Source organism: Synchiropus splendidus, chromosome 2, assembly GCF_027744825.2.
Source record: "Synchiropus splendidus isolate RoL2022-P1 chromosome 2, RoL_Sspl_1.0, whole genome shotgun sequence".
NCBI classification, from domain to species: Eukaryota; Metazoa; Chordata; class Actinopteri; order Syngnathiformes; family Callionymidae; genus Synchiropus; species Synchiropus splendidus.
In genome coordinates, this window is record NC_071335.1 from 23,953,696 (window position 1) to 23,977,577 (window position 23,882).

General features: G+C 42.0%; 1 protein-coding gene and 1 long non-coding RNA gene across 2 annotated transcripts in view; one reads left to right on the top strand and one right to left on the bottom strand.

Moving 5' to 3' along the window:
- Window positions 1-23,882, bottom strand: part of LOC128753688 (uncharacterized) — a 95,115-nt gene that overhangs the window by 30,149 nt on the left and 41,084 nt on the right. The gene's annotated exons all lie outside the window — the stretch shown is intronic.
- Window positions 1,442-4,739, top strand: pou4f2 (POU class 4 homeobox 2). The gene is made up of 2 exons (XM_053855632.1): window positions 1,442-2,043; window positions 2,341-4,739. Exons 1-2 carry the CDS (start codon window positions 1,855-1,857, stop codon window positions 3,265-3,267), a joined length of 1,116 nt encoding a protein of 371 aa, XP_053711607.1. The 5' UTR covers window positions 1,442-1,854; the 3' UTR covers window positions 3,268-4,739.

The window sequence follows — 23,882 nt, forward strand, 5'->3', positions numbered from 1 at the left end:
ACATTCAGCATAATCACATACAAGAAAATAAAAGTAACATCCAATGCATTCTTCACCATATATTGTGTTGTCCAAGAAATTATACATTTTTATATACATATATATTTAATAAAAAGAACCAGTAATTTGGCTGAGCTCAGTGTGACACACGTTAGGACTTAAGGACAATAATTCATAATAAACGGTGCAATGATGAAGGTGGAATTGCTTGTGAACACTGACCCATTCTCTGAAAGAGGGTAGATGGAAAAAGATCAAAGACATGGCTTATGATACAGGTGTGTGTGCGCGCACACGCGGATGAAATGTTCATAGGACGATTTACGTGTGGTGAAATATGAATGCTTCCTTTAAAGTTGTGTCGTGAATCGGTCTGTATTTGGGAGCAGACACTGATTTCTCCTTGATGTCTCCTGAGATCTCTGGTGTCTGCGGGTGCACGTTGTCCCGCTGAGGTGACAACACACTCCTCGTTTATATATTATTTATTTTGGCCACGCGCGTTGGAAACACCGCGGACACGGACCATGTCGCGCCCCGCACATGGCGGCACCGAATTCAGCGACGATCGCAATGAGCAGAAAATAAAGTGTTGCAATGTGATCAAATATGAAGAAACTGTTTACAATGCTTATTTTGAATAATGATTAAAATGTTATCACAGGACACCGGTAACTGCTGCAGATGTGGACGCAGGAGCGCGTGTCAATTACACTATAGCGTTTATCCTATAATCCAATTAGACACGTGTTAATTACATTGTGATTAATTGTCTTTGGCGACGGTGAGGGGTAATTACAACATATCGGATAACAGGACGTTATGAAGTTTAAGGTGCGCAATAGAAAATTACTACTCACCATTATTATACAAAGGACCGGATTATAAAGAGATTAATAATTTACATTCGATTCAGGATATTACGGACAGACGTGAAGCACTTTACATTTTATTCGTGTACTTTTTTTCCATGCAAATAAAGAGGAAACGGTTGGATTTTTCGATAGATGTCATTTTAAAAAGTAGATACAAGGTACGAATAATAATTAAAAAAACCGAATTATTTCTTAGTTCTATATAATGTGCTAAATAATTTTACCGACAAGCACTGCGGGAGCGTGGAGCGGTCCTTATTTAAAGACGGAGTTTAAAGCCAAGTTGGACGGAGCTGGTAAGAAAAGGTGCTGCTGCTGAGAAGAAGTCACTGGAAATAAAACAAATGCCGTGTCGCGGACTGCCCATGCGCAGAATCCCCAGCGGCGCCGGTGATGGTGGTGGTGCTGAGGCTAATGAAGAATAATAAATCATGAAAGCCGAGTGAGTGTGTGTGTGTGTGTGTGAGGGAGCGGCAGGGGAAGAGAGGGTGTGTGTGTGATAGAGAGAGAGAGAGCTGGAGAGAGAGAGAGAGGAGCGGAGAGAGACTCAGTCTGCCCTTCGCCTCAGAGCAGAGGCAGTTCGAGTCCCCGCAGCATTCAACCCAGTCGAAGAGGTCCAGAACAACCGAGACTGACTGTCGCCACCAGCGTCCACACTGCGGTCACTTCAAGGCGGACAACTTTTTTGACCCCTCTCCTCTCTGGAAATCCTCAGAGATGGACAGAAACTTTTTCTAATTTTTCCTTTTTTTCCCAGGCGAGGGACAAAAAGAATCCAGCGAAAAAATATATAGATATTTAGACCGTTGGGTTTCGCGTGCTACAGGTGCAAAAAAAGGAGGTCGATAGAAGTGAGTTGGACCGGCGCTTTCGTCGAAAAACATTCCGGCGAAGAAATTTTGGGGCATCAACTTCCAGCCGAGGAGGCGGAGTCTGAACTTATTAAAAGGAACTTGCCGAGGCTCGGACGCCCGCAAATATGATGATGATGTCTCTGAACAGCAAGCAGCCTTTCGCCATGGCCCACACCAGCTTGCCCGAACCCAAATACTCCCTCCATTCCTCCTCGTCCTCCACATCCATCGCCACGTCCTCCTCCTGCGCTTCCTCCCGCCACAGCAGCACCATCATCAGCAGCAGCGGCAGAGCCTGTCTCCCAACCCCACCGGTACGTATTCTGCATAATCACTGCTTAAAGGCACATTTTGACAGCCCACTTTTTTTTTTTTTTTTTGCTTGATGTTTTTTTCATGTCTGCACAGCAAATCACCCAACACCTCCATGTTTTTTTCCTCCTCAACTTATGTATTCAGTCTGCTTTGCCGTCCATATTAATTTTTATGACCTGGGATGTTGCTTGTTTTGTCTTTTTTTTCCCTCCTTCTCTCTCTCATTCTGGAAATGTCTTAAACCGAGGGAGAATTCCCCGCTGACAGTTATGTGTGCATTCTATTTGCAATTGCAGAGCAATATATTCGGAGGATTGGATGAGAGTTTGTTGGCCCGGGCTGAAGCTCTAGCGGCGGTGGATATAGTCTCGCAGACCAAGAGCCACCACCACCCTCCACACCACAGCCCCTTCAAGCCGGACGCCACCTACCACACCATGAACTCTCTCCCCTGCACCTCCTCGTCCTCCTCCTCCGTGCCTATCTCTCACCCCTCCGCCTTGGCTGGACACCACCATCACCACCACCATCATCACCACCACCAGCCCCACCAGGCGCTGGAAGGAGACCTCCTGGACCACATAACGCCGGGGCTGGCGCTCGGAGCCATGGCAGGACCGGATGGCTCCGTGGTCTCCACGCCGGCGCACCCAGCTCACATGGCGGGCATGAACCACATGCACCAGGCGGCTATCAACATGGCACACGCCCACGGGCTGCCCCCTCACATGGGCATGAACGACGTGGACGCCGATCCACGGGACTTGGAAGCCTTCGCGGAGAGGTTTAAGCAAAGACGGATCAAACTCGGGGTGACCCAGGCGGACGTGGGGTCAGCGTTAGCCAGCTTGAAGATCCCCGGCGTGGGGTCCCTCAGTCAGAGCACCATCTGCCGATTCGAGTCGCTGACGCTGTCCCACAACAACATGATCGCGCTGAAACCCATCCTGCAAGCCTGGCTGGAGGAAGCCGAGAAGTCGCACCGGGAGAAACTAAACAAGCCCGAGTTGTTCAACGGAGCCGAGAAGAAGCGCAAGCGCACGTCGATAGCGGCGCCGGAGAAGCGCTCACTGGAGGCCTACTTCGCCATCCAGCCGCGACCCTCCTCCGAGAAAATCGCAGCCATCGCAGAGAAGCTGGACCTGAAAAAGAACGTGGTTCGGGTCTGGTTCTGCAACCAGCGACAGAAACAGAAACGAATGAAGTACTCTGCATGTGTCTAAAAATACTAAAAAAAGAAAAAAAAAAAGAAAAAAGGCGGACAATGACAGACTTTGGAGAAGATTTGTATCATATCTCACATCTTATTTGCCAAACCACGATGAGAATTCCTTTAAATTAAAAAAAAAAGATGGCTGATGTGGAGCATCGAGCAAGTAAGACCACCGTTTCACACTTTTTCATCTTTTGTTATTTATAAAACACCATATTTAACGCGTGGGGGAAAAAAACTGAAAGCACTTCACTGTTTATATTTTCTATTTCCTTCTTAAGAGGAGTCGAACTAAAGATTGCCAAAAATCCTGCTGTACATTAATGATTTACTCATCCCGCACTTCATTTCGTGTCTTTACATGTGCTTTACTCGTCTTTAGTTAGAAACAAGCTACTGTTCGTAATAAACAGGCCCCGTTTTGTAAAGACCTTTCATTGCGATTTAAAAATATCATCTCCCCACCCGCTGCAATAAGTTTACACACCAGCGTGGGCCGCCATCTTATGAACTATTTATTGAGTGAGGTCATGTTTACTTCATTACATATTTATCGGGATTCCCCCTCCTCGTTTTTGCCGGAGAAAATCAAATTCTGACAGCAAGTTAAGCGTGTTGTTCCTGTTGAAGGGAAAGTGAAATAAGCAGTCGCCCTGTTTATTTTATTTTATTTTTACTTCTAACGTACAATCGAGATATATATGAGATATTAGTCTCTGTTCTCAAACTTAATTTATGTATGTTTTCTTTGTACAAATATGCGCGCATCACGATTAAGAGGTCATTGCTTGTTACAAAAAAAATGAATCACGTTGTTTATTATTTTTTTCTTAAAGAGAAAAGAAATATGTGTACAATGTAAATATTTCATTGGAATCAGTCGATGCACATAAATATATTCGTACAGGTTTTTGCTGTATTGCTGTTTTAGCTGAGGTAATTCTGTATTGTATGTTGGTTCATTTTTTATTTCACTCATTTAATTTATTTATGTGACTTTATTTTTTATTTATTTATTTAAATATTGAACTGAAATGTGTTTCATTAAAGAACAAACTTTAACATTTAATCAGACGGGCTTTTCTTCCCATGTGTTTTTTTAAACTGTTCACCTTGGCGAATTTGACGCTCGACTCCGTCGATTGATCACATGACCAAGTTGGCCCTTCACTTCCTCCTATTAGCGGATATCAACACTGCTAGTTGTGAACACGCTATTTCCCCACTTGAAGATATAAACCTCCTCAAACGATTAATACAGCGTGGACAAAACCTAAAACAAAACGTGGCACAACAAACTAAAAGCCCGTCACAAGTTTAAAACGTTTACGCTTCGTTACTAGCCTTTTAGCTAACATTGTCAATAAAGTTGCCTGATTCAATGCAACCTCTAGTTTTTAGTGTTTGTTTTTACGTTATTTCAAGTCAACAAAATTGCAACTCTTCCGTGACAATCTTTCAAACTATTTCAGGAGTGTTTTATTTTTTGTGATCAAATTAAAATGTGATTTTAGCAGCATTGTTTTAAGTGAATTACATTTATTGAATCCCGTTTATTTGTAGTAGACAGCAACAAATTTAAGTGCGTTGAACAAATTGTTTTGCTTTTAAGTTTCATGATTTAAAATGTTAAACCTCCAGGTTTGTCACTTAACAACGGAATCTATGAGAGATCCCGAGTCAGTGACCACAAGACACGATTGTGTGACACAAACTTAAGCCTTCCAGACAGTCTATAATATTCAGCCCCAGACCAATGGACTGGCAGCTTATAGGGCTCACTGTTGCGGTACCTGAGAGCAAATGCTAATATTCTATTAGAGTCTAATCAGGGGGTCTATGGAGAGCTGATGGGTCCCTGGAGCGCAGACTTGCCAGATGTCAGCCCGCCAGAAAAACAGCTCGCCTGCCAACACGCCCGTCTCTATTTAAACACACACTTGCTTGGTTCACGCTCTTTGAAGCACAAAGATGGATAGAAATATGCAAGCGGAGGAGGAGACTTTATTTAATGTCATGTCCAGAGCAGAGGTGGTGTTTTTGGAGGACTGGAAGGCTGATAGGAGCGCTGAGCAAGCGTTTCAGCACCATGGACAGATACACTCCCTGCTGCAGGAGGCAAACATTTGCATTTCTGAAAGCTGTCCTCCACTTTTACACTTATTAATTACAGCACCTGGAATACATTTACATGGGATTATCTATATTTGATCATGGCTGGATTCTACAGCAGCAATGTTTAGATTTTTACAAAAATATTGGTGCTTTTGTGAGTGTTTTATATGGACCTCTTAAAATGTCAGGTTTAGGAAATACATAGTTTTAACGATCACTATCGCCACTGTGTTATTAGATCACGTGACTCCTAATGATGAAAAAAAAAAAACAATAGTCGAGTATTCATAAAAGGTGAAGCCACATGGTTCCACAGCATTGTGGCGACAAATTAGACTGAGTCAAAACGAGGTTTTATTAATGAGACAGCTATTATAGTCCATCAATTTAAAGATGCTCCTGGTGAGTGCTTCTAATTCCCCCCCTAAATGAGCCATTCCACTTAATAAGAGGGAATTATTAAATTACACACAGAATTTTGAGAAGCAGATAATGATGATGAGGAGCGAGTTAAGCAGTCATTAGCCATCCCTGTTAATTACCGCTGGTCAGGGAGGGATGTCGAGGGAGGGTCTCATCGGGACTGGGAAATTAACTTTATGCAGCACATGGCTGGCACATCCAGTCGCTACACGGGACAGAATCAATCCGCTGATCCAGTCCGGGAGCACAATCACTCTTGCTTTTTTTTAAAGGCAGCTAATGTTGAATTAACAACCTCAACTTCACGCAACATGCACTTAATAATAAACACAATGGTGAGAGATTAAAAATGAATGAAGCAGCCGATTAAATTAGAAAAACATGAAGTCTGAATTAAGTGCATCCATTCAGTGACTCAGATAGTCAAACACTGATATTGTGCTGCTGCACGTATCCAGCCATCCATGTTTAAATGCTTAAAAAACTCATGAGATGAGAACCTCCAAATAATCGTTTTGGGCACGGGTCGGTCCCCTGGTCTCCTACAAGTCAGACAGATCGGTACGACTCAACACAGCTCCACTTTGAGTCTCTGGTAGATGACAACGTTCTCACCATAAAGACAAACACAAAACTTGCACATTCAAAAGAGTGTGATGAAAAGAACAATTTCCTCATGGTCGCTGTTTAAGTTGCTAAAGAAGCTAAGAAGCGACTTCTCCTCAGCAGAATCTTCGTCACTTTAAATGTAAAGTTCCATCTGCCATTTGCTCAAGTTGGGAAGGATGAGTTGTTTATGTAGATACAGTGTAAAAATCGAAATATATTTACTTAGGAACCTAATCTTAAAATAACTAGAGCTTCTCCATCAATGCAACATCCATTATAAGATATTTAAACAATGTATTTAGTCATTCAAAATACGGGATGAACAGAGTTGTGTCACATGTTCTGCTTTTAATGCACGTCATCAGGGAAGGTTTCCAGGTGTGTGGTTTGGGTGAATTCCAACATTATTATTATTATTTAACCTGCAGACTTATGGTTATAAGATTTGTAGCACAGCTTTTACGCATTAATATAACGACAACAACAATTCAAAACCATCCATTTTGCACGCCACCTTTAAGATCCAAACCCGCGTGCTCCATGCGGCGACATACACAACAACAACAAAAGTGCGTTTCTACAAAACGAAAAGGGCAGCGCTGTTTCCTTTTGTTATAATTACAGCCCTCTGTTTTATTTCTCCTTCTCTCCCCTGAACATTCGCCCTCTTTCACGGGGATGCTGATGAATTTTTCATGAAGCCAGGGACTGTCGGAGCTCCGCCTGGGGACCCGGGAGTAGAATATTTTAACTGTACATTTACGCCAAAGTGTCTGCCTTCAAAGACGCGACTGCTGTCGAATTAGAGAACTCTCTGCATCCGCAGCCGAACAGCTCTTTATTTATCATCCGTGTGTGTGTGTGTGTGTGTGTGTGTGTGTGTGTGTGTGTGCGCGTGTGTGTGTGCGAAGCGTCAGATGGCCGCGATCCGCCATTTGATATTGTCGCCAATCAGCAGTTCCTGCAATATTCATCGTCTTTCAATAGTTTGTTAAGTGTTCAGCAGAAACGGATCGATGCGTCAGGATGCTGCTGCAAGATAGATATTTTATTCATTATTTTATTATGTAAAGGGCGGGCGAGCTGCTCCAATGGCCAATCAAAAGGCTCCAGCTGACGCTTTGTTTTGATGACTGGACCCACGTGCGGGTGACGCGCGCGGTCACGCACCGTCAACGCCAAGGGCAAGTGGTTTTTATTTAATCATCTGGTTCTGTTTGGGTCCAGAGACTCCGTTTTACGACGCACTGGGATAAAGGACAACATATTTACCTCACTTTGCGTCTCAAACTATTTTAATTTAAATACCATAACCATGTACTAGTTTTCAATAATCCTTAAAACCACGGTGATTCGGACGCACGCGTTTAATATGTCGTCATTATAACAGTTATCTGGATGAAATCGGATTGGAAATGGGTAAACAAACACTCCAGACATGCGCAGTGCGTCCTTTATTAAAAATGCATGAGATAAATGAATCAGACTTTTAGAGATTGTATTTGGCACAGAAAGCATGTGATATTAATCAACAAAATCGCTTGATGAAAACAAACGGTAAACCTAAAAACATAAAAACTGAGAATCAGAAATCCGTATTTATAAAAGTAGTTCTTCAAGCGGTTACTGGCCTTAATAAATAAATAATTTGGAATTCTAAATTGCAACACCGCAATAAAAACGCAAAGAAAAATAAAAAATCGATTACTTAAACACGTAATTTAAGAAGAAGACATGACAGTCTGTATTGTAGGTTGAACGGAATATATAAGAACGCCAAAGCAAACGAAACTGAATAATAAAACGTTACGAAGTTTTATTAATTTAAAAATCAGACATGAGCAGAAGGTCTTTTTTATTCAAACATATGTCTGTGTTTAGATAATAATCGTCATGTTCGGGGATTAAATAATGCATTAAAAGCGTTTTTAAATCCGGAAATATAAATGTGCTTATTCTGTAAAATGGCAACACGGCATTGATTCATTCAATACAGAAACATTAAAGAATAATATGCATTAAATGAAGATCCACGTATTTGAGTCGTTTAATAGTATTAATAACTGACCGGGAGAACAGTGGCTGCTAGACATGCGTAGTGCGACCATTATTAAAAATGCATGAGCTCCATGAAGCAGATTTTCTTTTGGACGCTTCCTTGGTAATTGTCGATCAAAATAGGTTAAAATGTGTGAATGAGTCAAGAATTGAAATACAAAATGCGTTAAAGAAGCACAAAGAATGAAAAAGAATCGCGAGGTTAATAAACAATTTTAACAGTTAAAGCCAATCTATTTGGGAAAACGCGATTTTACAGGTAGAAAAAAAAATGAAACCAAGAAAATTTACGGCTTAAAAAAGACAGAAGAAGCCCTCGGTGAGCAAAATGGCTGAGGGGCATGATTAGAGGCCACCGTCACCTCTGACATGTGGCTGTCAGCAAAAGAATGATTTGGATGCAAAAACCTGTTCCCTCATTGAGCTCATGTGTTCCTTTGATACAGTTTGGAATTAATGAGGCTTAAAGCTTGAAGCCCCGGATCTCCTGGACCTTTTGGAGAACATGCAGAGTCTTCGTCAGAAGCATTCAGGGCAAATCCCCAGCAATATTGAACTTTTAAGCAGCATTACATGGAGATCAAAGCAAAAACAATTATCAAAATAGAAATTACTTCATGGAAAGACATCAGATGAAATATGAATGTTGATGAATCCACAATTTATACTTTAAATTACAACCTGATATAATTCGCTTTTTATTTTTCATATTAAAATATTGGAAAATCCAAAAATCCAAATTTAGCTTAACATATATTTTTTTGCATGCATCCTTTGCTCAGAGGTGGGATTCAACATTATAATGTAATGTACACAGTGTTGGTTATAAAATCAGAGATGAATCACGACGCCATACTCATCACCAACAGTGGGACCAAAAGAGGCCCCCCACTTCCCCCTCTACCAGAACACCTCAGAAATTAGAAATAATCCGACCACACTTTCATTCATCCTATGAATTCCTGCAGGTTATTTGGGGATAGGGCTAATCCCTGATACAGTGAGAGGGTTGCATGGTAACAACCTCAAATTTTGTTTCCTCAATATTGTGGGAAGACCTAAAAGAATGAGTGTCAAACTGAAAGATACATACACACACACACACATATATATATATATATATATATATATATATATATATATATATATATATATATATATATATATATATATATATATATCCCCGGATATTGGCCTTATTTTCATGAAGACATGAAGAAACTGACCTAAACCTGAAATATCTGTGCAGAAAATGGCTGACAGATGAAGCGTGCCAATTTAAGAGACACTTTTGAAAGATGCTTATGTTAACAAACAATTTGGGATGAGAATAGAGCGGTTAAGAGGCAAGACATAAGTGCTATAGTCATCAATTTTCCTCTTTTTGGACTGTGGGAGTAAACCAGAGTGTCCATAAAAAAGCAGAGATTTCATAGAGATTTTCATGTTATGAATGTCCTTTGGTCATTTTTCGCCCCGGACACCCGACGAAGCACAACGCGACCAAGAACTTTGGCTTGCTCCACCAGACAACACTCCTGAAGATCAGAACCTGAGTGTAGTGCCTACAGTCAGGTTTGGTCTGAGGAGTCGTGAGGGGCTCCAGGTGCTTCAGATAGAGAATGACTCAGACCCAAACACACACTCTGTGGCACCATCTGCCGCAAAATAAAAACGTCACCCCAAGGTGGAGGTGGCGCCCTCTACAGTCTTCTACTTTCTCATTTATTTATTGCACATAAATCCTTTTGGAGGCAAACCCATCGAGCCTTGTTCTCAGTATCTTTTGGATCTTGTCGTGATCGGACCTTAATGAGAAGGTGCCGTGGAGCGTGTTCATTCTGCTCTGACGGCCCGGTTCTGTTCATCAAAGGCAGGAGGAAGCAGAGCAGCTCTGCCTCTCCTTCTTTCTCTCTCACTCACCCATTCACTCACTGCTAGCTTATACAGAGCAGAATCATTTACATAAAGTCCTTAAGGCAAATAACTGTTGGGGGCTCTAATTTATATCTGATCGAAAATTAGCCGTCATTATGCGCACCATTAGCCGCGTCTTTAATGTGCTTCTAAGCACCATTTGTCAAGCAGCTTGTTAATATCCTTCAAGTCTTTAAAGTTGAGAGCTCATTAAGGACTGCTGGGTCTGCTCTTGATGCTTTTTCATAAAAATTCACAGTAAAGGGACATTTTTTTTTCTTTTTCTGGGGAGCTACATTGTCCCTAAAGAATGGACTTTTCTGGTCGGGAGGTGGTGTTGGTTTATGATGATTTGTCTGAGAAACTGGTGGACATTTGCCTCGTATGATAGATATTTAAATCCAGGGTTTGTCATGTGAGCTGATAGCAAGCGCCTGAAAGATTACGATCACACACACACACACACACACACACTGGAGAGTGAATGTGAATAAAGCTCAAGTTCAAACCAAGAACAAGTACGCCTTACAAACTGAAAAGTCAAAAGACACTGTGCCATTTTTTAACTTTCTTCTCTCCTCATTTAGTGACAAGGAAGTCTGAATCGGTTTGTTTAAAACAAGCAATGCACAAATCTGAAGCATTTCCAGCTCAGGAAGTTTCTATTATTTTTTAACTCAAATATTTCATACAGACAATCACGGGATTTATGGCTAACAGCATGCTATTTCACACTTAACAATAAATGTGGCTGCTGAAAGGCCGAGCAAGATAAGTAGGTTTACTTAAATCACAAAAGAAAATCACAAAACATTTTATAAATATCTGGTGATGGACAGGTTTCCATGCAGCCATGTTCATTATGTTGTAGGAGCAGCAACAGGACCTATGTGCTCTCTACTGACACACCTAGGTTGCGTGATGAACAACACTTTTGTACACTGCAATTCAGCATCTGATTTTGAAATAGAGGATAGAATTGGCAGATAAATTGTTGACAGATATCCTGTAACACAGAAAGGCAAGAAGCTGTGCCTCTCACTTTGACCAGCAGGGGCGCTATGAACAAATTGTTTGACTTATTGTGCAACAAAGAAGACAGAGAGTCAAGTTGATGCAGTTGAAACTGTAGTGCTACAGTGTCAAGTTGGTTTCTTTCCAAACACAAATTAGAGAACTGAACGGCTGCAAACTGTCTTCACCATCCACGTAATTTCCTGCACCGTGAGCCAAGTCGCCTCAGGAAAAATTTCCAGGATAATACCCACTTCTACAGGACAGAAGTGAGGGGCCAAAGGTTAGTTCCCAGGCAAAGTCTATCGGGTAGAACTCCCCGGATCCCTCGCCATATCAGAGTCACTTTGTGAGCACCTTGCACGTCTCAGACATAAGAACGGGACATTATGACGTTGATTTTTCCCTTGCAGGAAGGAATTCTACCAGGTATGTTATTATTTTTATTTTACGGTGCCACACTGTTGGCCGACGGATGAGAAGCAACAATCAGAGCACGCCATTTCTGGGCCACGGCTCAGTAAAATAGCATCTAAGCGGCAGCTACTTCAGTTTTATCCACATACGATCGCTTGCTCTGTTTTGTTGTTTTGTGTGTGAATCTGTTTCCTTACAATGACAGGTACAGGTCTTCCAAGGTTTGAAGCCAGAAGACGGCTACGTCGAGGAGTTTTCTAAGGCTTCACATTTGTTTTGTTCCACAGATTTGACCCTATCGAAGTAAGATGTGGACATAACACACTGATAATTGAGAGTACTGTAAATGAAAATATTAAAATTGAAAAAGAGCACAGTAATAATTCAATTAAAGGCTGTTATTTCCACCACAAATAAATGACTTACTGAGTGTTAACAAGCCCTGATATCATTATTTCACCCACAGCCCATAATAGTCGACCCTTGCAGGGCCAACATTTGCCTATGGCTGATGAGAGTTACGCTTCTTTATTATTGCTTAAAACTCCAGTGTCCACAGTCCTTTCTCCCCACCCACCTCCCACCGCCCCAGCAGATTCCTCCAGGCGAAAGCAATAAAGAGAGTAATTAGAATGCTAAAGACAGATGTAAATAAAGGGAATGAGACAGTGGTGAGGGATGAGGCGTCGAGGTCACACACTCTCATCAAAAACCCAGTTGGTAGCAAATGACACAACGTTTGGTGCCAAGCGGCCCGAGGCTACGGCTGCAAACCAGAGGACGTAATGGACTAAATTATGGCCCGAATGGCTGTGCACACACTCAAACAACACACGCTGACACTTCGGCTCATGTAGATGGGCATTTTTTAAATATAGAAGTGTGAAGAATGCATTTTTTTTATTTCATTTTTTAATAAGCTTTGGGGAGTTTCAAACTAAAACGATAAATTATATCACTTTCATCCAAGGTGACCTAATGTGCTGGGTGAACTAACTTCAGTGCAAAACACAAAACTGCCTTTTCCCAGTACTTTAAGTCAGTAGTCTATCTATCTATCTATCACAGCTCATCCAGGACAATACAGAGGTTTTCCCGGGAAAACTCTTTTCTACAATGTGTCCTGCGTCTTCCCCGGACCTCCTCCCATTCGGGCCAGTATTCACTCAAAGTGGAAAAGCAGTGTTTGATGGAATACTTCCCTGGGCAAAAAGGCAAGAAGGCCATGGGTTCGACTGGAGTAGGTTCCACGCCAGCCAGAGGCAACACATAGGCTCTCATCATGCGCGTTCTCTGGGCACTCATGTTTCCTCCCAGAGACCAATAAAATGTTGCGATGAATTGGTGGTTTGTTTGTTATGTTTGTAACATCCGACTTACGATGCTTTTTTTAAAAAACGTATTTATTTTTTTATTCAATGTCTGGCAGCGCAGCACGTAGCAGCCTGGCAACTCATACGACAGATACAGCAGCACAGTATCCCAGTATCTCACGCTCACAAAGCGATCTACCACTATAGTGGTACCTATAACCCTCGCGTCGGCCATTTTGAATGGCATTCAATTTACATCCAATCTGACTTACGACCGGGATCGGTTTCAACCAACCAGATGTTACTTGTAGAGAGAGAACCTGACAGTACTAGAACTGTCTATACATTTTTGGCTGCTTAACTCAGAATGCGTATCTGTTCAGCAATGCTACACATAACTTCTCCTCCCTCAACGAGCACAGTGAGCACACTGCTGTAAACACACCCTTGTAAACTCTCAATGCGATGGTTTTCCTGAGAGAAAAGAGCAAGTAAATAACACAATCAGAAACCAACCCAAACGCAACCTCTCAAGCCTGAACCGAAACCATGTTCTGCTAAACGGTCAATTACAACACTTGGGTTGCCTGTTTGTTTGTGCGAGAGAAATATTTGAATTTGAATTTCATCAGATGAAAAAGAGGAGCCACTGAGCGAGCGTGGGGGGCTACAAGCCCTAAACAGCACACACTAGAGATTACACGAGCGTCGGCGTTGGGAGGGGGGTTGGGCTAATTAAAATATTTGCATTATTAAAAATACATTAACTACTAGAATGCCATCATATTTAACAACACTAGACATTAATAAATCAGTGTATTTTTGGTAATGAAATGACTCTTTCACGCTGGGCTTTTAACGGAAATTCCACGGGGTCACAGGCGAGCAGATGAGGATGCAAATCAGGGAGGTATTTATTCAGAGATGTCAGTGTGATTATGGCAGCCATGTCAAATGTCATGGCCGTCCACATTTACCAGAACAAATCCCAAGTCCCACTCACACTGAAATCAGTAAAACCATAAGGCCCCAGTTTCAGAAAATTCAGTATACTGAAACTGCCTGGCCCTTTGTTTCGCAGCTTTAAGATACTGGCAGCAGCCCGTGACCCTGTCCCAGGACATCATTGCGACAACACTCCATTGAGGCTTGACCTGAGCGGCCATCATGATGACTCTGGACCCAGTGATCTCCTGCCAGTTCAAGACAACCCTCCGCCCAGAAAAGTCAGGATAGCCGACTCTTTCTTTATAGTTCCAGGTGAGTCTTAGGCAGTCACACGATCCCACAGAAAATGTCATTCACTCACACCATCTAAATCCCATCTTAGACAAGACTGAGCCACTCATTTGAGCCAGAGAAGAGCTGCCCTGACTCTGATCACCAGAGTGGCACAAACTCTGCCTGCTGCTAACATTCTCTGGGTTTATATTGCATTTTTTTGTGGAAAAAATAGATGGAATAAATGAGGAAGTGCCCTTCAAAAAGCTCGCTTTTAAGGATTAACTTCAACAGAATTTTTTTTTTCTCAGATGATTCTTTTTTTTTGCTGGGGGGAGACACTGCACAGCCAGGATTATCTCTTAACTCCTGCAGTCTTCTCCAGGTATCTGATCCACCAACAAAGCATCAGCGTCTTGCTCCACCAGTTGACACTGCTCACATCTAGCCATCAACGGATCACGCCAACTGTACAGCTAGGACATGGTGGACCCCCACTGTGCTTGAAATCTCTTATCACTCACGTTGGATTTCCACTGAACACACGGAATGATGTGTATTTTCTGAGGGCCGGTGAATGTGATCACTGTCTTCAAATGGCCCCTGGGCCACACTTTGAACACGCCTGGGATGGGCAGGAAACCTGAAAAACTAGAGACTTATAACTGAGTGATGCACCTTTTCATACAGCTTTTCATGCATCTGCAGCTTCAGTCTCACTGGTTCCCAGTCCTGGTTGTCTCTGGTGTGATGTCTTTAACAAAAGTTTCAGTCTGGCAAATCGCCGTGTTGGTAACAAGTCATAAGGACGAGCTGATTACATTCACTTTCCCACCTTGGTGGAAATGTGTTCATCTGAGGTGCCTTTGTGAAAGGTTGATGACTCTTCGCCGGTGCTCAGGGCTATTTTTGCTTGGAGATTTGGACTGTAGTCAGGTATTGATGAAACGATCCTGGATGGGCCACGTCCCCAATAAAACCATACAAGTGATTCAGTGCGAACATAAAGAAATGTTAATGATCTCCAAGGACCTTTGTATTGGATGGATTTCCTAATATTCTTTCTCAACCTTTCCTCTCCCTTATAGACATTAGCCACCAGCTCTGGTGTGCGGGAGCAAGAATAAGAATATCAGGAGCGAAATTCTCCCACAATCGAAGATGCTCATTTTCTCTCCGAGCGCTGTGAAGTGCGGCACAGTTACAGGCTCTGACCTCTATACAGCAGCGTGGAAGGACCTCGACAGCTGTAAACAACACTGCAATCAGTGTCCCATCTGCTCCAGTATCCCACTTGTGTCGATGCCTTTTTGCCATTTCTTTCACCCTCTGCCAAGTGGCTGCCTCAGGACATCTAACCCAGAGAAAGAGCTCATTTACCCGAGGAGGAACGAGGCAGGCTACTTTTCTGTTAGTGTTTTGTGACTGGTGCTGATGTGCTTTTCGCGGGTCTGGACGAATGGATACACCGGGTTTACTAATCCTTTTTGACTCGAGGGTGTCATTCTAAATGGCCCGCAACACAAGGTCATAAAGTCTTTCCCTAACTGGTTCAGAAGTGGAAGCCTTATTCTGGACTCTGGCCAAATGTAGTGATGGCTGGTTGGAGACCAGTCCCCTGCATGAAGCAGGTTCCCCTGCATCAGGTCTGGCCAACCCCCAGCTCCCGAGCCGCATGCAGCCCTTTGCCCAGTTTCAAGTGCCTCTTCACCATGTGAGCCACGGAGCTGCCGAACTTGCTGCGGTTTTGATCAAGTTGCTGTTGAGATGATCGTTGATACAGGAAAAGGGTCAAAAAAGTGAAAGCTATTCTGGCAAAATTTCAAAATATGCGGGGGCCATGTTATTGGTGGCATGAGCCACATAAAAATATATTAATAAAATAAACACATTTCTATCTACACTGCTTGACATTTCGAGGAGGATCACGGTAAAATGTATGAATTTTAAAAATATATACACAAGAGACCTACGCTGGATACAAACCAGCAACCTTGTGACACACAGGGATGTGGTTTAAACCGCCATACTGCCGCAAAGTCACGTGACCAGCTGTTCAGGTGAGCCTTATAGCTTTGTTTGTACATAGTAGTAGGATGTAGCTCTTTGCTGCAACACAGTAAGAAACTGTGGCGTCTGACTGGTTGGCCACACCTGCCCTGCTTGGTGGTGTGAGTAGGTTGGGTCTTTTCCATTGATCCAGCTATTCCTGGTGGTTTAGAGTCGACCACTTGGACAGACAGTGACATCCTGTCTCCCAACCTTTCAACAACACACACACGTTTCATCTCATATCCACCTCCATTGCAATCACAGAGGGAAAATCTCATCAACAAAACCCTCACCGTCAAAGAAAAACCTGCCACTTGTATCCCAGAAAACCAGCTACTCAACCGACCAACGCTTGTTGATTTAACCTCTTCACCTCCTCTTGAGGATAATGATGCTTCACAAGGACTGAATAGCAGCTCACTCCAGAGGTAAGTGCTTTCACTGCACACATTGATCCTTACTGGCTCCGTCACTGCGGTTGAGCAACATAATTACAGATATAAAACTGAAAAAAATCATGGTTACTTTCGCTTCATAACTTGCTCGAAGAAAAATTCTGAGAGAGTTATTTGGAAAGTTGACAAAGGAAATGAGCAACAATGAATAAAGCTCCCATTGAGCAAATGTTATGAATAAAATGTCTGACTTATTCAAATGAACTCTTAAAATTCAATTCAATATCATGGTTCTTAGCAGCATATGCTGGAATTCTGACGGCCTATGTCCTAGGGAGGTGGTGATAAGAGGAGAGCTGCCGTCTTACAAAAAAAAAAAAAAAAGTACAGCTGAGACAGAGTCTAAACGCAGTTTATTCCAAGACCTAGACCTTGAAAATGTGTTCTTGAGCCTGACACTGGCCTTGAGAACAACACTTCAACACTATTTTCATATAAAATTGAGTGAAAAATCGAGTCAATTCAGGAAAGAGTTGCAACATTTTTCAGTGAAATGAAATGTTTTTGCCGAGCGGAGGCAGGTTGTGAGTTGCTCACTAGCTGAAAGGTAAGATTCCAAAGGGATTCAAACAAACTTCTGCCGCCCAGTTGGCTAGTGAGTTCAAATTCGTCCTACTCAACACCACCAGGTAAATAGAGCAAATCAATTGAACAGAGAGGAAAGAGTGAATCACACCTTCAGTGGGAGCCAATCTATATTGTTGCGCTCATTATGCAAACCTTATTAATAGCCTATGCTCGTGATTGAGCTGATTATTTAAAGGTGAGCGGGTATCAAGTACCAAGAGTCCTGACATGTTGTGTTGAGTTGTTGAAGTGAGTGGAGGACGGCTGCCCTTGTCTGCACAGCGGAGACGGGTCAGGGTGCCTCAATCAATCCAGCATTTCAACATGTGCAAATAATTGCCTTATGTTTTCGTAATGGAGGCGTAACATCCGCCGGAGCGCTTCACTCACAGGTGGGCCCGGGCGAGCCGTCTGCATGCATAATCCATGTTAATACGCGGCACTCCAGAGCCCTGACTGCTCTGTAATCCAAGTTGGGGTCGGAGCCACTTGTACTCCGGTGGGGCGGCGAGGGGGGCGGCGCGGGGGGGGGAAGTATCACATGATACTTCACTGTGCTGCTACAACGCCAGAGCCCTGCAGAACTCCTATCTGTTGTTCCTCTGCTCATTTACTCAAACAGTGCGCTGTAATATTCATAATTCAGACGGGCGGGGAATGTCTTTAGGCCCCGAACCACCTGCTGGCTTTTATTAGCTAATTAACGGTGATTTATCAGAGCTGCTAATTTGAGTGGGGTCGCTTGCCTTCAGCAGCCTCGCAACACTGCATGAATTCTGATAGTAATTATGCTTATTTGATGGGCAGTTTGCTAAGTTGGGTCTTTTCGGGCCTGCAGGGTGAGTTTCTCTTCTGACTCACGACCTTGTGAGGTTTCTTTAATTTTGTCTCATCAAGGTCTCACACCAAGTTAATACCTGAATCCCCAACACACAAAATGTACCTGTGCTGTCTTTATTTATTCTACGTTTCACTTCACCGGCTTCTTTGTACGTGATAGTAATAAGCTGCTGTGCTTGGAGGTCATGATTCTACAGTAGGGTTCTCTGTCTTTTTTGACTCAGGCTCAGTGTACCACAGATAAAATTGAATTACCAAAAGTAATAAAAGACATCACGTCATAAAAGACATGTCTTGGATCATGAATAAAGTTATCCCAAATGAAGTAGCCTAGACAATACAGCTCAAGATTTGGACAGAGAGACAAGGCAAGCATCGCAACTGACAGACAGCAACATTGCAAGATGGGAATGACAAGAAAGAAGAGTAAAACACAGATGAAAAAAGGCACTTTTTATTTTATTTCTATGATTAGATATTTGTTTTGGCATTTGAAATATACTTCACAACAATAACAATCCAAATGAAATGTAAATGTGAATGTAAAAGTTATATTCCCTCTTTCTTTATGAATATTCCTGAAAATCTCACGGAAATGCATTCATGACTGTGTAGCTGACACGTCAATGACAGAAAAAAAAGGGAGCAGGACAAGCCTGCTGTAAAGAAGTTGGGTTGCTTCAGTCAAGCTAAGAAGCCACAGAAGCTTTTTGATAGCTCTGGTTTGGATCTCCAGAAAATCAAGACACAGTCCTTTAAAACAGTGATTCTTAACCATAAGGCCGGGGCCCTTGGTTGGGCCACAATCGCCTGCTTGAGGGCCGCTAAAAGTTTTGTTTTTGTTTTACACCTTTGGGCAGTGAGGGCCGCGAGGCGCTCAGTTTTAATACATTAGCCACATATGGTGGCAGTAGTGAGTCACTGAATTGAGAGCTGTACATCTGTGACAGTTACCAACTGTGGAGAAGTTCCTGAAAAGAAAAAAAAATGATAAAGAAAGTGATGCCGCCCCCAACAGTAAACACTGTTAATGAAAGCACCTGTTGAAGCAGTTTTGAAATGGACATACTTTTATTTACACTTCACTTATAGCTTTTCCAAATTTCTCAACAATTTGCATCAAGGGTATTTTTGTTTCTTCAGTAAATTTGATGAATACGACTTGCACCTGGTTCTTCTACTGGTTGAATTTTTCGATGACAAATAAATATCTTTGCTATGATCACATGGTTTCACAAGGTTTTGGTTTGTTCACATGTAAGTAGATAAAAATTTTTATTGATCACAAATGAAACTGAGAGTAGTTAATGAGTTCCTGCTTTAAAACATAACAATGGAATGAATCTTCATTTGTTTTGTCAATTTTTAAGCATGTACATAGAGTTTAAACACTTCTTCAAGATACCTCCATCCCCTGTCACTCTCTGTGCACGGGTGTCAGAGGATGGGGAATGGACGGCCACTGTGTTTTTGATCTGCATGAAGGACACGTGCATGTGGTCACAATCTGTCTAACCAAATATGATGTCCTCCTCTCTCTGTTCTGTAACACAGTAACAACCTCAAGATGGTGGGTTGCAAGTATAAGGGCCCTTACTGCATGATGCTGAGGTACGGGCGATGTCAAGGACGACAGATGACATGAAATGTGATGCAACACTTTTAGAACTAAGATTGACTGCTTTACCAAAAGGCGGGATTTTTTGGTCGAAAATATACACGAGTAGTAACACTCAGAATAGCCACGTGAGAAAATTACACTTCAATATTCAGCGCTCGAAAAGCTTTCTTTTATTTGCTTCTTTCTCTGGATCTTTTTTATCCGAACGGCTACATTCAATCTGCCTGAATAGCCCTTTCAGTATAAAGATAACTCCAAATGTGTAGTTTCAACTGAAGGAGTCCTCAGGGAGTTACTGTCAACTCCTCCAGAGCGGGGTTAGATCCCACAAGGCAAATGCAGGTATGGAAATATGAAAACAGCGTGTCAAGTAGTTCGACGTGCATGTCTATGAAATGTGGGAGGGTTGAAAGAGGTAAAACTGGGATTAAGATACGACTGCCAGCGCACACCTTTTTCCTGATCTTTTCATCCGAGCTCAAATAAAATTCAAAACGGCTGGTAAATGGTAATATCACACAAGCAAAGCAACAGCGCCTCCAGCAACAGGCGAGCTCGGCTGCACGAGCCGCTGCAGCTCCGTCTGCACCAGCTCCAGTGTTTGCTCAGTGGGAATTGGACGGGAGTCCTGAACACACACTTTAATGTAGGAGGTTTCCAAACAGCCCCGAACACACCTGCTTTCACAGCAATACATGAGAACGAGCAAGACAATCCGTTGGAGGGAACAAAAAAATAATGTGTCTATCTGGATGTTTATTTAACAAAGTGGGCGGGGCCACAGCATCAATACTGTGACACCAATAGGTTGAACATCACTATGAAACCGTTGCATGGTTTCTATTTATTTCCAGCATAGGTACAAAATGTGTCTGCTGGTAGAATGTGTCCGAGCAGCGACGTGAAATCCATCAGTCATGATCAGATTTTCCTCATTTTTTTTATGAGTAAATGAAACTTCAAATGAATGACTTTTGCCTCCTATGATGACGCAGACCCTTTGAAGAGATCTTGTTGACACATTACGTGATACAACTGAATCGAGAGTTTCCTCTCTCGCTGTATTTCATGTCGTCTTCATTTAAACTTCATTGTGGTGGTGTTTAGAGCTAAAGGAATGAGACTTGTGTCCTGATATCCATGGACCTGATGGTAGAACACCTTTTTATTTTGGTCTTATTTTCGTCCGATGCTTTTCTGTGATGTAGTACGATACACACTGCCATATTGATAAAACCATCTTATTTCTGTTCCCTGAATGTGCTTCCATGTGTTACTGTGGATAAAAGCTGCAGCCAACATATAATGTGATATGAACCCCAGCAGATACCCACTGCAAGTCCTGGCAGGGATCTTTGGTTCTGTCCAAAAAGAACAAACCTTAATAATCATTCCTAATCTAGATTCAGTTGCCACGTCATTTTTTTGTATCATTGAGCAATAATTCCATAATAATCTCAAACTATATGACTTATAAACAGACCGCAGATCACCGTAACACTGCCTTAAAGAGCTGGAATATCTCAACCAGACTTTGACCGGCCAGTTACAGACTGTGGATGAGACCCTTTGGAAATCAACCACTTTCACACTTGGGCATGTTCTTCCGACTGAAATGTAACTGAATATAAGGCAGTGTCCCATTTCTCACCGTAACACTAATTTTGACCCTAACACTGGGTTTTGCGCATTCACTTGTCAATGTAGTGTGTCCCAATACTCCTAAGACCGAGGGCACTCGCCGTTCACTACTTGAAATGATCCCTTCAAACCGAAACGGACGGACAGGAAATAAATCCTGCATGAACGCCATGGTTCCACTCCTCCACTCCGAATGCTCCAGGGACCTCTTCAAGGGAGTCAGAGCAATAAGTTCACTTTGCCAAATTAATGCAGTAATTCTTTATCAAGAGAGCCTTGGCATTACCTTGAACTGGGCTGGTTTCGCGCAGAATGGTTTCAAGCCTGTTTTTTTAATGATGGTCCTAATTTGTTGGCTCTTGCTAAATTATTAATCTCTTTTATATTCAAGAACGTGTAATAACGGTGTTTCTATGGGCTGAGGTTTAATGGTATCCACTGGACCTTAGGAAAGGAGCCAGCGCAGGATTGCTATTAAATATTAATTGTTAGCTAAATATTAGCCTTGGCACCTGCTTTGAGCCGCCGTGCTAATGGGCACGGCAAGAGCGGCGGTGGTCATTGAAGCCGCACAATGAGATGATCACAGGCTCAATGGAGGACATGGATGTTTCAATAATAAATTGATGGAACACATTTGCTCAATGGATTCGGACTGAATTAAAAAGCTTTTTGAACCAGAGGAGTGACACCTGCAATGAGTTCTTTCCTCATGACGATTTCTACGTGAATCCAAATAAGACATCCGAATTAGACAAATGATTCTTGATGAATATGGCAATGTTTTCAGAATGAGAAACTTCATCATATCCCATCAAATTGTGATTTTTGGTTCCTAACATTCTCTTAAATGGAAGTGTGAGAATCTCTATGCTGCAATGTCTCATGATACTTTGACCTCAGATATTGATATATTTATGTTTGATAAAAATGAGTAAAATCCATATTTTGGCCAACGTAAATGGCCACTTCTGCACCTCCACTGCTGTAGATGGCGCCGAAGCGCTACTCCCAAAAGCAAACAAAAATTAAAAACTATTTCAATAATGTTTTCTGGAGTTAGTTGTGTATAATATTGCAATATATGTATCATAATATTGTGATATACAGTGACATTATCGTATTGTGACCCAAGTATTGTGAGGCTCATTGTATCTTGAGGTTCTTGTGCATAGTGAGTTATTGTTTATAACACCATAAGAGCTCAAAAACCAAATTATGAATATTTGAAGCTACTGTGAAGATCAGAATGATAATGTATTGCTCAGATATATCTGTGACATCTGTTGGCTGAGGGAGAAAAAAAGGGTCCACATTAAGATTATTTTAAACATAAAAAAATGGTGCTTTCTCATAAAGGAAATGTCTCACATCACTCAATTTTTTTAATCCATGATTAGGAGTCACCAAAGGAATGAGAGTTGAAGGCAACAGACTGTATGCAAAGTGACCTCAGCATGAAAAACTCTCCAGACAAAATGACAGAAGAATAACAAGTCAGCACTATCTGTCAGTCTGTCCATCATCAGACATACCACTGAACCATCTGCCAGCCTCCCCCACTCAGCTGAACCCCCACAGCCACCAGCCACGGGACCACTCTCTCCTGGGGCCTGATGTGCTAATGTAAACCTTTGTGTTGCAGGGTTAAGAGGAGAGGTGGATGTGTGTGGATGTGTGTGCGAAACTCAACAGTGCTGTGTTGCACTAAAGAAACCAGCCATGCAGCACATTGTCGTGGGCTGAAAAGAAGTCAAATAAAATACATCGCTAGCATATACAGTTTAATGGATTTAATTTTTCTTTCTCAAAGAAAGAAAAAAAGGACACCCCTCAACCTCATGTTGGAATAACGGTTTTCTGTTTGGTGTAAATGTATGATAATATATCATGCGTTCTGCTTATTTAATAACCTTTTATTAACAATACTTTTTAATGTAAATTTGCTTCAATAATAAAAGTGATAGTCAATGTGTAATTTCACTCATAAAAAATACAGACACATTCTCACAATAATAATTCTGTTAACTAAATTCTTTTGTAATAATAATAATTATTATTGTGATAATACTAAAAGAAAGAAATCAACACAGCATATATCCGACGTTAACTTGCACTCAAATTTTCATTTCATGATTCAAACAGCCAGATGTTTTACAATTCTACTCATCAGAAGAGTCTTTTTGCTTCAGCGTTGCACAAAGTCTGGGACTCTGCGTGGTGTCTTTGGCAAAATTCAATTAGACATAATAGTCCTCTGCAATCTATTCATTTGAGGCACCAAGTGAGGCAGCCAGTGGGAGTGTATTGATTGGAGTGTGTCATGTGTGCAGGCGAGAGAGGGGTGGTCACACTTTCTGCT

Coding starts and splice junctions, on each gene's coding strand:
- pou4f2 (XM_053855632.1), top strand. CDS start 1,855: ATGATGATGATGTCTCTGAACAGCAAGCAGCCTTTCGCCATGGCCCAC. Junction 2,044..2,340: donor CCTGTCTCCCAACCCCACCG/GTACGTATTCTG, acceptor TTGCAATTGCAG/AGCAATATATTCGGAGGATT.